Below are 18,282 nucleotides of genomic sequence, written 5' to 3' on the forward strand. Positions count from 1 at the left end.
TGCCTCTCGGTCAAACTGCTTGTTTATCTTTTGCAGGCTGGTGCATGAACACACTAACAGTTGTTTTTCAGTAATCTAGCACCTCTTCGAAGACACCTTTGATTTATTAATAATAATAATGAAACGAGAATTATGATACTGTAGAAGGAACAGTGTTTAACAGTGTTGTTTTCTTTTGAATAATAATGAACCGAGAATTATAAACATACCCAAAACTAAATTAACAGTGTTGTTTAATATACATATAAAAGACTATATTTTTGAAATTCATTTTTATTCATTTTTGAAATTCTCAACTAAATTAACAGAATATACATATAAACATTCATGTGAACGTGCAACAGAATATGGTTCCCGTCACGTGACGCAGGTCACGTGGGACCCCGTCACGTGACGCGGGGACCTGTGTGTGTGCTCGTGACGCGGGACCTGTGTGTGTGGTTCTACAAGTGTCGTCTCCGACGCTGCAGCTTCATACTATTGAAAAGAGTTCCAAAAGAGTTCCCGGCACTGAGTAGTCCCGGCGGTGTGAACGCGACATTATTGGTACTAACGGAACTAAAGAACCAAAGTACCAGGGAAAGTCCTGCGGTGTGAATGCGCCTATTGGCTGAACAATTATTAAGGATGAAAACAGAGAAATGGCAAAAAAAGAAAAACCAATAATAAATAAATATTACCTGTCTTTTTTAAGACTTTATTTGCAAAGACGGATTATTGTAGCGTGCAACAATTACAATTTGTATCGAAGCCAGAGTCCGTTATTGCGTTCCATTTCCTTTACAATTATGGCAAAAAGTCAAACTAATATCCAGGCATAATGCTTTTGTTAAATAAATAAAAAATCAGTCGCAAGCGTTGCATTTGACAAAATGAGGGCTCCCTATTCGGCTCATTTTCGTCATAAACAAAACTAAATGAAGTGTATCTTCATGGGTGATTTTAACTACCATTAATCCACACACCCACATTAACCAACACTGACATAGTGACAAGGTGACAACTCAAACACATTCCTTCACATTATTCACTTGGTAAGGTTTATTTCAATTACTTTCTATACTGATGAAAGTTAAACTTAGATTGTAACTAATGCTTTAGACTAAATGTAGAGGAGTAGGCTACAAAGTACAATATTTGCCTCAGTTGAGTAAAGAAAGTCCTTCAAATCTTTACCCAAGTACAGAACTTGAGTAAATGTACTTAATTCCACTACTAGTAACCCCTCAACTGCTCTGTAATTATTAGAGACCACGATGATTGCATGTTATGAGATTTGTTCTCACACGTCTATAATAAACAGTATACGACTAATGACGTTTGAACATAAGCTGTTTTCGATAGGTCGGGCAAATAGTAATCTAATGTTAACATATGTCATATTAAGTTGTTTTAATGTAGGCCCATACATTTATATGGCTTTGAGTTTTTTCACATACTGAGAGTCGTGAGAGTCATCCGCAACGCCAAAGAAGAAAGGGAATGAGCTCCAAAACACCCAAAGCTGGTCACCTATTATTCAAAATCCACTTTTTCATGTCTTATATACATCAACACGAAAACAGGAAAAAAGATTCGCTCTCTTTTTGTCCTGATCCATTTATATAAAAACCTGTCTGAAAATGAGCTGATCAGATGTTGGACACTTTGTGATGTTACAATGTTTTTTAAGGATTGTGCGACCATTAGACAATAACCAACCAAGCCCACACCCGCCCACCTTATCACCTGAATCTCCTCCTAGAGCACCATTTAAAAAAACAAAAACAATCATCTCTCAGATGGGCGTGGCCAGCAGCAGCTCATTAGCATTTAAAGCTACAGAGTACAGACACAGAATCAGCACTTTTGGAACAGGGCTGAAACAGAGGGGTTTATGGCATGATGCTACGACATGATCTGTTTGATATTTCAGCCAAACACTTCAGAGACATGTTTTGTATATATGTGAGACCTATAATATATTGTTGAAAAAGATTATATTAGGGGACCTTGAATATAAACATTTGGACAAGTGCAGCTTTAAGAAGTAAAGGGACTCCTGCTTTGGGGCATTTTTGCTTGATTGACAGCCGTCTTTCTGTATCAGTGAGTTGTGGTGATTGCTTGCAAATGACGGCGTATCCAAGCCCCTTCAAATTATTTTCTTATTAACACTGACACTACATGTATTTTTATACGCCATTATGTGGATATTAATCAACGTTTTGATACTCCACTGCTGACATAATAGCATTCATGCTGTATAGCAGGGGTGGCCAACCTGCGGCTCTCGAGCCCCATGCGGCTCTTTGCCTAGTTTCATGCGGCTCTTCAGTTCATATTGAATTTTATATGTGTGAGTTTGGGGGAGAGACACTGACTCCTGACTAGTGGTGCACGGTGTACCGATACTTGATAGGTATACCGCGATACCCTGCCGTTAAAAACGTTACGATTCCTCCGTTTAAGAATGACGGCGGAAAGTACTCCGGTGAGAAAGCGCCGTTTAAATAAGAGCTGTGTGTGTTCAGCGCTCTGCTTCCACTCCCTGCACTGCAGCCGTGCCTGCAGTCCCGCCCCTCTAAAGCACGCTCAAGTGCCTCCCCGCTCTCGTGCTAGCTGCCAGAGCATGTGAGAAAACGAGAAGCATGGCTGCAAGTGGGAGTGCAGCTGCCGCTGCGCCTCGGCTTGTTGACAAAAAAGACGCCAGAAGCGAAATGTGGAAGTATTTTAGCTATATCTCTGACAGTGAGGGCAAGCCTACGGACACCACGAGGCCTGTCTGTAAGAAATGTATTAATTTTATTTAATACGAATTCTTGTCATTTATTGTATTTATTGTTCTCATTGTTTAAAGGTTGTGTTATGGTTCTGGTTCTGGTCTGAAATAAAGCACAATAATTACATTTAAGACTGTTTCCCTTTTTTAAGAAAAGTATCGAAAAATAATCGGAATCGCAATTCTTGACTTGGTATCGAAACCAAAATGTTGGTATCGTGACAACACGACAGTTAAACCTGATATTTAGTAGGTCTGTTAAGTATTGAATGCTGATAATTCTGACGTAATTTGGCCGGTCAAAGTTGTTTGGGCTCGGATAAAATTGCTCCGTTACTTTCGTCCCGGCTCTCCCTACGTGTGTATGTGTGGTGTCAGGTGTCAGTATGAGAGGATGACAGCGCGTCTAATTTTGATGTGGCCCAAGAGCCAATCACAATAATACCTGCGATGCAGTGAACCAATCACTTTTTGAGGGGGGGGAAACCTATCGTTGATTAAACACTACTATCCAGTGTTTCCCCTACCATTGTCTTTGAAGGGCGCTGCACCCCGCCAACGGAGCCCCGCGCCCCCCCCCTAAAATTCAAGGTGTTTAAAAAATATATATAATTTTTTTTTAAATATATATATATCGCACCAAATTGAAAATAATCTATAACTACTATCACTTTTCACATTGAACATGTGCTCTTTTATTAAATAAACTAAACGCTTTCATTTTAAGTTGTGAATTTAGTGTTTTTGACCCTAAGAAACACTGATGCATTAATCAATAACAATAATCCACAGCTCCTCTCTCTGCTCCAGAGGATTTCAAAAATATATATCCCAATGCCACAAAAATGCATCAGTGACGTGGTTGAAATCTTGTCTCCAGAAAACAAAAAACTGAAACAAGCGGTATCAGTGACTGTGTGTTTGATGTGGCTCTTTGCAGTAACATAGAAAAAATGTGGCTCTTAACCTCTGACTGGTTGGCCACCCCTGCTGTATAGCATTGCTGCTTTCATTTTATCATTCATGTGGAGTTGGGATTTCATGTGTGCTGAGCTTCATGCATTTAACCCCTTTCCAGCATGATGCATGTATAATATAGTATGGAAATCCATTGTCTCCAGAGGATGGTTCCATGCGGTCTAAAGGGCAAATAAAACATACCTACAGCACCTACAGCTTTCTCTTCAGTCATCCCAATAAATAAAAAGAAACACATACAAGTACTTATTTATTTACACTTTTAAAATACACAAATACAGTGGCATTACAAATGAGGAGCATAAGTCTTAAGGTGGGAGTGGAAAGAAAGATTTCCCTTGAATCCACAGTAAGAGATATATCCACTGCGCAGTTCAAAGCCAAACTGGACCGCAGGTGACAAACTAAGAAAATAAGTGAGAAGCAGACATTGAAAAAAACATTATCCCTTGTTTAGTGTTCCTGCATCTATCATCGCCATCATCAGTGAGACAAACAAGCTCACCCGCCACTTTAGATTGTTTTTCAAGCCCCAATGTGAGCTGTGTAATGAGGCGTTTCCAATCCCTCCGTATTCCGCCTCCATCATCCGGACGTGGCAAACAGAGTAACACCTTATACACGACAACAGAACAAGCATGTACAACCCCCCCCCACACACACAATTACAGCCTACAACCAGTAGTCTATCACATCAAGGATGTTCTACTTTAAAGTCTGCAGGTCTCATTGGTCATTCAGAGGTGACCGAAAAAGTCCAACATGGCTCGTACACGCTTTCTTAAGACAGCTCTCCATAACCTCCTTACGTCCTTAAAGCCTCTTAAAAGCACGGCGGTCCATTTTCTACCTGGACTCTCACATTAACTGATCCTAACGCCTTTCATTTAGTTTCATGTCATAAATGAATCATGTGAACTGCATGACTTCACTTCTGTTGCTTACAGTGCAACCACGTAGCTACATGTTTTAACAGTCAGAAATGGTTTGGATAAAGCATGCTTTCACATCATCAGCGATAAAACGGCTACGCTGACATTGTTTTGTTTCTATAAAGAGAGCGATGTTGCCCGACTACGTGGAAGTGCTACCCTCATGTGTCACCCACCACCCCAAATTGTCTCAAATTATTCAAATGGTTATTGTCTCTAACCTTTCAAAGTGTAACTACTCAGATAATCTGTACGTAGCAGTGCAAGCTAGCAATGGAAGTAACCATAGAAGCAAAACTAGCTAGCCGTTTTTTCCGCAAGGCTCTGCGTAAATCTTCAGTGAGCAAAGACTAAATTGCGCATTGTGCGAGAATACATTATTTGATTCCAACCAAACTCAGATTTTCTTTTATTTCACCTCGATTGTTTCTGACCTCTCAAAGAGCAACCAATCGGATAACAGCTGTAGGTAGTCGTGCAAGCTAGCAGGAAAAGTAACCATAGTAGCAAAACTAGCTAGCTGTTTTCCCCGCAAGGCTCTGCGTCGATCTTCGGTTAGCGAGGATTAGATTGCACATCACGTGAAGGCGGCTTTAAGAAAAGAATGCTTTCATTCCGACCAAACTCGCAGAAGAGAAGTTTTGCTTACGGAAATGCATTTCTACAATACAATCCAGCAAATGGACAAATAATATCTACCACTGTGTGTCCGTGGTGAGAACGGCCGTGGATTTATCTGCGCTGACGAACAATCATTCCACTGGAAAGTAATTTTTTTTGGCATCTGTGAGGTTTTGGAAGTTGAGTCCAACCATAATACAGACAGTTTGTCGAGGTCTCGGTAGAAAATGGCCAGAGGTGGACTTGAAAAAATGGAGGCAGACGTTATATGGTGTAAAAAGCAGTTAGGAGGCAGAGGAGTTAGGAGCCCTAAAAGAAAATACACCCTGACATGTTCTTGTATAACCCTAAAACAAAACCACACAAAGCACATCACTACGCACAGATTAAAAACAACATGTCATCCATTCACAGATTTCCCAAGCAGCACACTGCAGTCACAGCCTGTACACGGACAGAGAGTGCTGCGTGTTTTCGGATCAAATACAACACGCACCTGAGGAGGACAAAACTAAAAGAAGACACCTTTGAAACTAGAACATTAAAAAGACCTCTTGTCCCATTTTTAAAACAATGCCTACCTTAACATTTAAACCTCAAACATCTAAACAAAAAAAGACTTGTGGGATTCAAGGAGTCTTTCAGGACAGACATTAGAGTTTAGGCACTGTCCTTTAACAATGCAAAGATGGATCATGTCTCTTCCAGTTTTCAAAAAGTCCTACGATAACAGACCCTTGTGAAGTCTGATCAGTGGAGCTGGTGGAAGAAAAGTTTTAATGCTAAAGAACAAAAAACAATTAAAACCAAAATGTTAAAAAGAAAAGAAAATCCAAGGCTTCAGGAGGGGGGGGGGGTGCTCACACACAGGCACACACCGGACACTCCTGGTTGTGCAGCTCTTCCTCTGTAAAGTGAACAAGAGAGCAGCCAGACTCTTCTGGTGCATTGGATGGTAGTTCCCCTCTGTCAGTTAACAGTCCTGTGTGTATACATGAAAGTGTGTGTGTGTGTGTGTGTGTGTGTGTGTGTGTGTGTGTGTGTGTGTGTGTGTGTGTGCGCGCTGCAGGCAGGCGGTGCATGTTGAGGCCTCCATGGTGCACAGGTGGATGTTGGGCAGCTTTCACCGTGGAGCTGCAGACTGGAGGCCGCTGGGTGTGACTCGGGAGGACAGAGCCTGCAGGAGAGACACAACAACATCACTGATCACATGGACCAAATGTTTTAATAACACAAAAGGAATTAACGCCATGTGTTAGTAGTTCAACCGTGTGTGTTGGAGCTACACATTGAATTCGTTTTTTTTAGTAATTAAACAAGTTTTCTAGCAATTTTTTGTTTATATCAAATGAATCATTATTTATCGTAGTTATTTCAGTTCAAGTAATTATTTATGCTTTTATTTTGAAGGCGGTGTTGGGAACCTGATTATGTGTTAGACACAGGTGGTGGTGGGACTGGCGCACCAGCATATGTTTTCTACCAGGGGAAACATAGGAAAGGCCACATGGTAAACCATTGTGTTGTATGATTGGGATGAACCTAAATAAATGCACAGAGGATATTCTTGCCTGGACATTGAACATCTCTCGAGTAAGGTTGGCTTCCTGGTGCCTCAGCTGCAACTCATTTTGAGTCCTTTTTTTGTTGTATTTCTTTAGTTCGCCTCTACAGTATGTGGACAGATTAAAGCTTGTTAGGATTTGACCGGCTGTTTGACCTCCAGGGGGAGCACTTTGTCTTCAAGAACATGAAGACAAAAAAACACATCCATGCAGGATGGAAAAAAACAACTCCCAGAAAAAAAATCGTAATTGTTCTCACTGCTGCTGCTCGGTGCAAAAACGTCTGCACATACTCTTTGTTCTCTTGTTATATACGTTTTCTTTTTTGTCCATTTGCTAAACAATTCATCACAGATGATCAGTTTTACATGGAAAGTCTAGTGAAGCTAAAAGGTCGTTTACTACACTAAAGTATCCAGCTGGAACCAATAACAGTGTGTGTTCTTCTCCATCCTCACTCAGAAAGGCAGCCTTTATGCACACTACCACAGTAGTTGATCAATATGAGGGGCAGCTACTGAAATCCATATTGATTCGGAAAACACCAATGCTACCGCTGCAGGACTGAAAAATGGCTTTCAACTCAGAACTTTGCTGCTCCAATGCGCTAACAAAGTTTGGTATGTCAGACCTATTGAGGTTTTTCTACGTTGCGTAACCAAGCACTATGTGCATGTTACCTGTGAGGACATGCGGGACGCGTCCTGGCGCCCCGTCAGGTCTGAGGAGGAGATGTTGACTGGTGCTCCGCGATGAAGACGCATGCTCACCTTCCTCTCCTTCTCTAAACCTGAGACACAACGACAAGTCAAATAAATACGATGATGGAAAGGCCCCCTCAAACTCAAAGTTACTGGAAGATGAACTGTCATTCCTTTGGTTTAAAGAGTGTGTGTACTGACCTGTGTGTGAGGCGGGGTTGAGTGGGGAGGGGGCTGCGACCTCCTGTGTTGCCCTGGCTCTGCTTGAGGCCGAGGCCATGCCCCGGGCCCCCGGGTTCCTGCTGTGCCTCAGACGCTCCTCACGCTCCTCACGCTCCCGCCGCTCCCTCTCTGCATCCTCCACCGCCCGGTTGGCCCCCTAACACACACACAGTCGTTAACATGAATAGCCAATCATCCAACCGAATCCAACAACTTGGTGAAAACTGAATTCGGCACTTGCCCAAACACGGTGACAATGGTACTTGTATTCTGAGCTCTGAATAAAAATGAAATGGTCCAGGCCTGTCACATGATCACATGTTTCCATGCATGGTACAACTCTACACAACTCTTTATCGCTTTTCCATTTGCAAAAGTTGTGGATAGTATCTTGAACTCATTTTATTACCATGTCGGCACTAGAAGGTGGAGTTAAAACCCTCCAGACCACTGATTGGTCCGAGAGGAACATCCCCAACCCGACAATTGACTATGTGCATTTATGTGTACATGTCGTGTTGAAGGGATTCAGCGAGTGTCCTAAACGCTGTTAGTATCATTATCTTCCCTTTGAATGCGTCTGTGTTCATTATATCTTTCATGTGTTAAACCAATGTTTAGACGGATGAAATAAATGTGTTGGGACCGTTTTGTATTTAGGGTTGGAGTCGTATATTCTATTCTATTCTTAGCTTGTAAATGTTTCTGTGTAATACAAGTAATATATATAGTAAATACTTTGTTTAGTGTCTGGGAGCCTATTCTAAAACGTTATTGTTCATTGGGGTGTCCCATTTCACATATCTCCATTCTGTTTCATGTTGCACTTGTTTTTTTAATAAATACTCTTTATTGAGTTTCACACATTTAACACAAAACACAGCATTTGTATTTTTAAACAGTTTGTGAAGTAAATTCATCAGATTGAATTTCTAGCAGCATTTCTATCGTAATTTGCTGATTGTCCCGCCTACACTGATGTGTTCTATCCACAGGGGAAACAAATAGAAAAAAGGTAGCAGCTAGCAACAGAATGGTATGAAGTAAAGCCGTACCATGGTCAGGATAACACTCATGTTACTATCTAGTTTACAAGGTACTTTGCCTTTAAGGCTTAATGTAAATGAACCTGGGCTCAATAATAACAATAATGCAACTAAATACAGCTTCATTACTGAGTGAAGTAAATCTGCTTAGCAACTTACAAATTTGAGCATGTTCCAGTCGAAGACGTAGTCGTAGGAGAAGCCTTGTCGGTGGAACAGGTTCCTGAACAGCTGGCGGAGGTACGAGTAGTCGGGCTTGTCGTCGAAACGCAACGAGCGGCAGAAGTTCAGGTAGGTGGCGAACTCCGCTGTGGGGGGAAAGGAGAAATGAGGGTTTGGATCAACATTCGAACATTATCGGTTTTCCTGTACGTTATTGCGTTATTGCTTTACAGCAGTGGTCGCCAACCAGTCGATCGCGATCAACCGAGTGTGGTGCGGGTAGATCGCGGACCGTTAAAAAAAAAAGTAACAAAAGAAATAAAAATAATAATGTTTGAAAAATACGTTTTTAGATGTAAACCTATCATCCACCACCCCGTTAGCAGGTGCTACTTGATTGACGTATATTTGAGACACCTCAATAATACAATACATTAACCGTGCTTTACATGAACCTCATCATGACACAAGAGAGGACGGCAGGACTGTAATTTCCCGTGTTCAGTGAATGCAACAGAGGCAAGTCACCAGGCCAACCAGAGAGTTGCATGGAAATACACGTGTGCTTGTGTCATTCAAGCTCGGCTCTGTGTGGCAATAGCGCATTTAGTGTGATAGAGAGAGAGAGGGAGAGAGAGGGAGAGAGAGAGGGAGAGAGAGGGACCGGTGCCAGCAGGGACCGTGATGTTAGCATCTGGTTAGCTAGCTGCACTAACGGACATAAGGAGCTGTTTCCACAACAAGCTGGAGGAGAGTCCTCCCCTGTCAGACTGAGGGGCTCAGGTGAGCTAAAGGACTCTGAGTGTTTAGAACGGTTTTGTCACAAATTATTCAAAAGATTATTTCCGCGGCACACCTTCATATGATCATTATAGTTATACAAACAATAAGAGAATAAATGAAAAACAGGTATGAAATGGCAGCTGCTATATGGCAGTAAAACAAGAATACAGTTTAAAAGGGGAGTGATTTGTAAAATATCCATAAAGAAAAAGAACATCTGCTTACAGTTGTGTTTCATCTGGGTGTTGAGAGAGGTATCCATAGATCTCTTAATGTTGCTCTCAAAGTGCACCAGATTGATGTTTTTAATTTCAATATTAAAAAAAAAATCTTCCCGGGGGAGCATCCCCCCGGACCCCCCTAGAGGAGGTGAGGACCTAGAGGAGGTGAGGTCCACCCCCCACTCATAAAAAATAGCACTTTACCCCTGCCTATATGCCGTGAGCTGATTATGGAGCCTTCATTGCAACAGTAATTCAGATGCAATTAAATTGGAAGCACTGTCTGGGCCGTCTTTTTCACTCAATTCTGCAATAGGTAGATCTCGCCTTTCACCTAGGCCGAGGTCGGTGATCTTGGGCTTAAAAAGGTTGGTGACCACTGCTTTACAGGAAAGAGTACAGAGCAGGGGTGTCAAACATACGGCCCGCGGGGCAAATGCAATTACAATGTGCAATATAATGTTAGTCAGCAGCTTCAGTACAAAAGAGTTTGGTGGAACCCTATTGTTCCTGCACTGCATTTTGTATGTATACATGTTATACATTTACAAGGCAGGGGGGTAAATGAACCTTCTTCCTGAATAGCTCCCACTTTAGTTTGTGTGGTGGTGTGTCAGGATTACTACACAGATGTGGAGATTCATGTAAAAGAACATCTAGATCTGGACCAGTTGTTTTGATCATAAAGTAGGGGTGTAACGGTTCACAAACATTTCGGTTCGGTACGTACCTCGGTTTTTAGGTCACGGTTCGGTTCTGTACTTTTTCGGTACAGCAGAAACAATTATCACAAAACATAAAATATTTCTTGTTTTTTTTAAATTATGATTAAACTGTGAATATTCACTCAAATAAATACAAAATGAAATAAACATTAAGGTGCAGCATTTCGATGAACTGAAATCATCTGTATTTGAACTGAACTGTACTAGCACCTGAGCAGCCAGCTTGACATTATGACTTGCTTGTCATTGTATTTTCATGTTGTTTAAAGAAAGATGAACTTGTCCACATTGCTTGCCGAAAGGGCAGATCTGCTGGCACTAACAATGTCTCCTGCTGTGGAGAAAACCCTCTCGCTAGGGACAGAGGTAGCAGATACAGCCAGGTAGCGCTTTGCTAACATGGCAACATAAGGATATTTGGCGTTTGTAATAGCTTTAGCTCGGTCTGAACTCTCTGCGAGTGGTGGAGGCTTACATGCTAGTGGGAGATGGGTTTGCACTTCAGTCTTTTTTTTTTTTTACAAGAGTTCATATCAAAACACTAGGGGTGCACCGAATGGGAAATTCTTGGCCGAAACCGATACCGAAAATAGGAAACAGTTGGCCGAAAACCGAATGCCGAAAATGATTAATAGAAATATATATATATATAATGTATACATTTTTTACCAATGTTGTTCAGCTACCTGATTATGGAAATAGACATGATTATGGCAAAACTTAAATAATAATCACTATTATGGGTCCATAAAACATTTATTCAGCACTTTTGAATGCATACAGTACATTTATATATGTCATGTATTATTGCTAAAAAACATGATATCGCAGTCTTAGTGTCGCCAACTCGTTTCTAATATGCAAAGACAACAAATGCGTCTATGATGTATTTTCGATCAGACGAGATCTCTCCCCCCCGTCTGTGTGCGAGGGGGCGGGGCAGTTTACACACACTCAGCTGCTACATGCAGCGGAGCACACTGCGGAGATGGCGGAAAGAACACGCTCCGAGGTGTGGTTAAACGTTACCTGTCTCGATGTGGAGAATACTTGTTACCATAAGTGCAATAAGAGTTTAGCATGTAAGCACGAGCAATTTGTCTAAACATTTAGCAAAAGTGCACCGCATGCAGACGGAGGAATGCACCGGGTTCGACCGTCTTTCTAGCAGCTCTGTAGCCCCATCCACGAGTAACGTTTCCACGTCAGGTGTTATGTATGCTAGCAGCAACACACGGAGTTAACTACATGATACAAACATGGGTTAATGATTAGAGGAAACTGAGTTATTTAGTTTGTTAAAATTTCAGCTATTCTGTTTACAATCTGTCATCACATTATTTAATACGATTTGTTAAAGGCCGAAAGCCGAAAGGGCCTTTTTAACCATTTTCGGCCGATAATTTTCGGTGGCCGAATATTCGGTGCATCCCTAGTTTGCACTTCAGTCTTTTTCTTTTGGTACCGGTGATATTCACGTTCGGGTGATGCCTTTTCAAGAGTGTGCAAGTTTGATGTATTGCCAGCCGCGTAACCAATTTTAGTTGAACAATGCCGACAAACAGCTTTGGTTCGGTCCACCTGTGAAAACCAAAATGTTCCCAACACCGGAGACATCAATGATGCTGGAGGATTTTCAAGCTCAACTTTATCTGCGTTCGACAGTTCCTCAAATTACTGACTAAATTTGAACGCATCCCTGTGACCAGCTCTCATAGTATGCCTCTCGTCCAATGAAATGACTTGCTCGCTCTATGACGCGTTGAACCCAATGTGAGCAAATGACTGAATGCTGCGACGCAGCACCTGAGATTACTTCCAAAAAGTTGTTCACGTTCTCAATTTTTTACGTTTAACGTTATATTCGTTCGGTACACACGTGTACCGAACCGAAGGTACGTATACCGTTACACCCCTATCATAAAGTAAATAACTATATTGTTCAGTTCTAGATACCGGTGACTAAATGTTTTTGTAGATACACTGTGATATGCAAGTAATGCTCATGTGTAAATGATAAACTGAGGCACAACATTGTTGAACTTGTTTTTCTTTTCAAGTTGTTCATAATGTTTTGTAAAAAGATAGTTAATTAAATGTGAACATTTTCAGAATGCACTTTTTTAAACTAAACAAAGGGAACAATTTGAAGTTGTTGTTATTTATAGATTATTATGCTATGATTTGACTGGTTCGGCCCACATCCGGAGATCACATTTGGCGGTATTAGGCCCCTGAACTCAAATAAGATTGTCCCCCCTGGTATAGAGGACGGGGGTGTGACATGTGGCAGAGAGTTCAGCTCAGAGTCAGACCAGAACCAGTACCTGCAGCCGCTCTCCCCCCCCACAAGAGGCCAGATTATTAAGAACTCTTAACAAGTAGAGAAAGAGGGTGCAGACTGAACGTACATGGGTATCCTTTGCAGAGGACCTCGATGGGCGTGGACATCTTCTTCTCACTGATGCGTTCGTACTTCTGCCTCTTGGTGGCAGCCTTGAGGCCCTGCCAGGGCAGGGAGCCCAGATTGAAGTACATGAGGACGTAGCCCAGAGACTCCAGGTCGTCCCGCCTGGACTGCTCTGTGGACAGAGAGGACAGAGGGACATCAGACGGACAAATCACCAGAACCAGGGACAAATCTATCCTACTTTGTGTCATCACCTACTTATTTTAGGAACACATACAGTTGTTTAAAGTCTACATATAAAATAAGTAAGTGAGTAAAAAAGGTAACTAAGTAATTAGGTAAGTAAGCAAGCAGGAAAATAAGTTAAACAAAGTAAACTAAAGTAATTAAGTAAAAAGTAAGTAAGTAGGTTAGTAAATAAGTAAGGAAGTACATCAATTAATCAGTTTAAAAAGTAATTAAAAAAAGTAAATAAGTAAGTCGGCAAGTACGGAACAAGCAAGTACTTGCCGACTGGAAAGGCAAGTACTTGCTACTGCCGAAGTAAGTAAAAAAAGTAAATTAGTAAAAAAGGTAGGTAAGTAGGTTAGTAAATAATCAAGCAAGTACATCAGTAAGTAAGTCAAAAAAGTAAATAAAGGAATAAGTAAAATAGTACATAAGCAGGTAAGGAAAGAAGTAAATTGGTAAGATAAAAAAAGCTACTAGGTAAAAAGGAAGTTAGTAAAAAAGGAAGTATAAAAGGAAGTAAGTTAGTAAATGAGTTAGAGAAAAAAGGAAGTTAGTATGTAAAAGAAACCCTTGGAATCATGAATCTTGAGGGGTCAGAGGTCGGTGTTTGGTGGACTGCTTTTACCGATGCCCAGGTGGGTATTGATGGAGGCGTAGCGGGCCGTGCCGGTCAGGTTCTTGTTCTCGCGGTACGGGATGTGCTGGTGCGTTCGGGCGTCGCGGTACTTCTTGGCCAGGCCGAAGTCGATGATGTACACCAGGTTGCCCTTCTTGCCCAGCCCCATCAGGAAGTTGTCTGGCTTCACATCTCGGTGGATGAAGTTCTTGGAGTGGATGTATTCGATGCGGCTGATCTAGAGGGAGAATAACAATAATACAATAAAATAAGAATGGATGCCAGAGAAGCCTTCAATACATGATCGCTACACAAAAGATATCTCTCCACACCACAGATATTTCCTGTTGAGCAGTAGTAACAGCATTTCTCAAGATTGCTAAAAATACAACACATCTACTTAGCTTCAGTCTTTCACCAGTGGAGTAATTACTGACATATTTCATGTCGTAAAACAAAAAGTGAAAATATCGTAAGCTTGTGTTAACCAAAGACCTTATTTCAAGCAACTCACAAAACGTAACAGGACAAGGGAACTCGTAAAAAAAAATGCAAATTAATATCCGGTTTTCAGGACTCATTCCCGCACCACTCTACAGCTGGTGCCTCCCAGTCATCTTCTCTCTTACCATCTGGTCGGCCAGCAGCAGGACTGTCTTCAGGCTGAACTTCCGAGAGCAGAAGTTGAACAGATCCTCCAGGCTGGGCCCCAGCAGCTCCATCACCATCACGTTGTAGTCCCCCTCGGCCCCGCACCACTTTATCGACGGGATGCCCACTGAGGAAAGGAGAGGGGGGAATATTGAGTGCCAATTCATTCAGATGCAAACGATTTATCAAGTTAGTAAATGTTCTGGTAAATTGAATAATTACAGATTTTGATTAAGTATAACTTCTCACTGGTTTGATTCTGTAAAACTGAAGTAGAGACTGAACAATTATTCCGAATTTTGTCTAAATCACAATATTGAGTAATGCAAAATCCCATTCACAGGAGATGCAGGGTTAGGGTATACGTTTGTATTTGTTATAGGCAAAATATGTGCCAACATATTGTTTAGCCCTAAACTGAATACTAACCGACAAAGGAAAAGCGTAGGTACGGTTGGGGAATAATTTGCCCTGCATGTCCTCCTTCTCCCTCTGACGCAGCTGACCAACCTTGAGCTGCCGTTATCTCCCTTAAGGAGGGGCTGCCCTAGCATATTGTTGATTTGACCAGTTTATGACCGGGCAACTCTCTGTCAGAGATAGTTATTGTTGTGGGACACCTGGAACACATCCTTCTCGGGGTGTAGATGACCCCGAGCCATAAGTGACAACAAATGTGATTCAGTGTCCTCAGCGGTTTAGTCTATCTATTGAAGAATGTTGATTATTACACTCTGAACTAGTGTTGCACGGTGTACCGATACTTGAAGGGTACCGCGATACCCTGCCGTTAAAAACGTTACGATTCCTCCGTTTCATTAGTATCGGTACTTTAAGAATAACGGGGAAAAGTACTCCGGTGAGAAAGCGCCGTTTTAATAAGAGCCGTGTGTATTCAGCGCTCTGCTTCCACTCCCTGCACTGCAGCCGTGCCTGCAGTCCCTCCCCTCTCAAGCACGCACTAAGTCCCTCCCCTCTCAAGCACGCACTAAGTCCCTCCCCTCTCAAGCACGCTCTAAGTCCCTCCCCTCTCTCGTGCACGTGCTAGCTGCCAGAGCATGTGAGAAAACAAGAAGCATGGCTGCAAGTGGGAGTGCAACTGCCGCTGCGCCTCGGCTTGTTGACAAAAAAGACGCCAGAAGCGAAATTTGGTATTTTAGCGATATCTCTGACAGTGAGGGCAAGACACCACGAGGCCTGTCTGTGAGAAATGTTTTAGATCCCTGCAAACCAAGGGAGCCAACACATCAGACTTGGCTAAGCACCTCGCCGACCGGAATCCAGAGCTGTTTAAAGAATTTAAAGACAGACAGGTTAGCGAATGTGATAGATAACATAATTACATCATGCTCAAGCCCTCACATCTAAGTCAAACAAGTGTAATTTATTTTGTGACAAACGAACGTTTTCGTAGTTTGACGAGGCAATTAATGGCAATGATAACTGTCTAATATGGCTATCTTTTTAGCTAACTTACCAATGTGGCTAACATCTGGAATATACATTTTGTCAATAATTTTAATATTACGGTACTATTACATGTTAATAAAATATAAAGTTAACTATCAAAGAAATCACATAAACTCAAGTATAAAGAAGAGACCATGTTGTAAGAAAACACTTGACAAATAAACTACAATTTTATTCATCATGAAAATAATAAAAGACAAGTATCGAAAAAGAATCGGAATCGCAATTCTTGACTTGGTATCGGTATCGAAACCAAAATGTTGGTATCGTGACAACACTACTCTGAACTAGTTAAAACCTGGAGCTACAGGAGGGTTCTTCAGAATTGATTGTGGCATCTCAACCGTGTGGTCAAACCGTGGCCCGTGACATGTCTTGTGAATTCTCCGGCCGAAGCTCCAAATAAACCGTCAGTGTTTGCCATCAAAGCTCCAGCTCTCCATCATGTCTCTCTTTGAGTCCTGACTCCAATTGCTTCAGAAGTTTCCCCCACAGGTACCACCATAAAAGGTCAGAGTTTATCAAATAAACTAAAAATATGCCTAAAGCGGTTCTAGGAGCTCAGAGAATACTAACCACTTCATCCAATAAATCCTGTAGTATTTAATATTTGTTGTCACCCATGGGCATAAGTGCATTGTAATCAATGGTGGTCAATTGGTGGTCGGTTTAATGCTACTATAGAGAATACATGTGGATGTGCAAACACACATCAAAGAGCCCATCTGCTTTAGTAGTAGCTGGTGACTGGCAGCCGTGATGAAGAGGCCATCTGGCATTTCCTTCTATAGGCACACCGCAGGAAAAAGCTGACACACAAACACACACGAGCACGGACGCACTATTTATATACATCTGCTGTCTGGGTCAGCCAGCAGGCCTCAAACTTCTCGCCCTGCTAGACAGAAATACAGATGCATGTGTGCAGAGTGCTGACAGAGACAGAACGTCTCTCACACACCAGGGGCCTCATTTATAAAGCTTTGCGTAGGATTCACGTGGGAAGGTGGCTTACGTAGGACAAAGCAAATAAATCCGCACAAAAATATTCAGATTTATAAAACACTGCGCACGCACGTCCTACGCCGGTTTCTCTTTAAATCACAACCAACTCGAAATGCGGTGCAGCCTTTGTGGACTTCACGTAACGCCCATATTTGCCTATAAATAGTCAAAGAAACGCCCGTATTAATATTCATTCTGACTGACTTTATGAAGAAGATCGCAGGAAATTAAGACAGAACAGCTAAAAAAGACATTTCACACCGAGTCAGATTTTGGTTCTTTTGGGAAGGTGGAGACAAATCATATTGTTTGGTGGATGCAGTTTGAACCAGAGTAGCAGCATGGAGGTTGGATCGTCACCAAAATAAATAAGTGGTCCGAAAAAAGTTAATGACAAAAGAAATACACATAACCTTCCTCAGGCAGTGTGTCAGTGTGTTTGTCCACATTTTCCCGTCAAGTATGTTTTTTATAAATCGCAAAGATTGCGTAGAAACTGGCGTACGCCATCTGTTGAGCGTACGGCGTCGCAACGTTTATAAATGAGGCCCCTGGAGGGACCACCGTTTGTTAGAAAGACACACACCACTGACCAGAGGGGGAACATTCAGTGAGGTCAAACCTGTTTCAAAAGAAGCACACCAATGTTTTAGAAGTAGAACAGAAGGCAATATGGCCCAAATATGAGATCCCAATACAAGACATTTCATATCTTGATAACCTTTTATATGAGCATATAGGTCATTTCATATCTAGATACCACATATATAAGGATAGAGGTCGTTTTAGATCTAGATAACGATGTATAAATGGATATTGGTCATTTCAATATATATTAGAAAAAGGTTATTTATTATGTACATACTGATATATCAGCATAAAGGTCATTTCATACCTTTATATATCAAGAGATAATTCATTTAAAATATATTTAACAATATATATCCGGATATAGGTATAGGATATAGGTCATTTCATATCTATATATATCAGGAAGAGGGTCATTTCATATGTACATACTGATATATCAGCATATAGGTCATTTAATATCTATTTAACAACCTATCCGGATACATGTCATTTCACATTTGGATATTGATGTATAGATGGATATAAGTCATAGCCCATCGTGATAACCATATATAATAGGATAAAGGTCATTTCATTTCTGGATAACAATAT

General features: G+C 41.5%; 1 protein-coding gene across 1 annotated transcript in view; it reads right to left on the reverse strand.

The window, feature by feature from the left end:
- Nucleotides 1-3,972: 3,972 nt before the first annotated feature.
- csnk1da (casein kinase 1, delta a) overlaps nt 3,973-18,282 on the reverse strand; it is a 29,199-nt gene continuing 14,889 nt past the window's right edge. The window contains exons 3-9 of the mRNA XM_034221593.1: nt 14,604-14,752; nt 13,984-14,212; nt 13,129-13,299; nt 8,986-9,134; nt 7,760-7,937; nt 7,538-7,647; nt 3,973-6,469 (exon numbers count right to left, since the gene is read on the reverse strand). Coding sequence (XP_034077484.1) covers nt 6,416-6,469; nt 7,538-7,647; nt 7,760-7,937; nt 8,986-9,134; nt 13,129-13,299; nt 13,984-14,212; nt 14,604-14,752 — 1,040 coding nt within the window. The 3' untranslated portion in view covers nt 3,973-6,415. The remainder of the gene's footprint in view (nt 6,470-7,537; nt 7,648-7,759; nt 7,938-8,985; nt 9,135-13,128; nt 13,300-13,983; nt 14,213-14,603; nt 14,753-18,282) is intronic.

Source organism: Gymnodraco acuticeps, unplaced genomic scaffold (genome assembly GCF_902827175.1).
Source record: "Gymnodraco acuticeps unplaced genomic scaffold, fGymAcu1.1, whole genome shotgun sequence".
Taxonomy (NCBI): Eukaryota; Metazoa; Chordata; class Actinopteri; order Perciformes; family Bathydraconidae; genus Gymnodraco; species Gymnodraco acuticeps.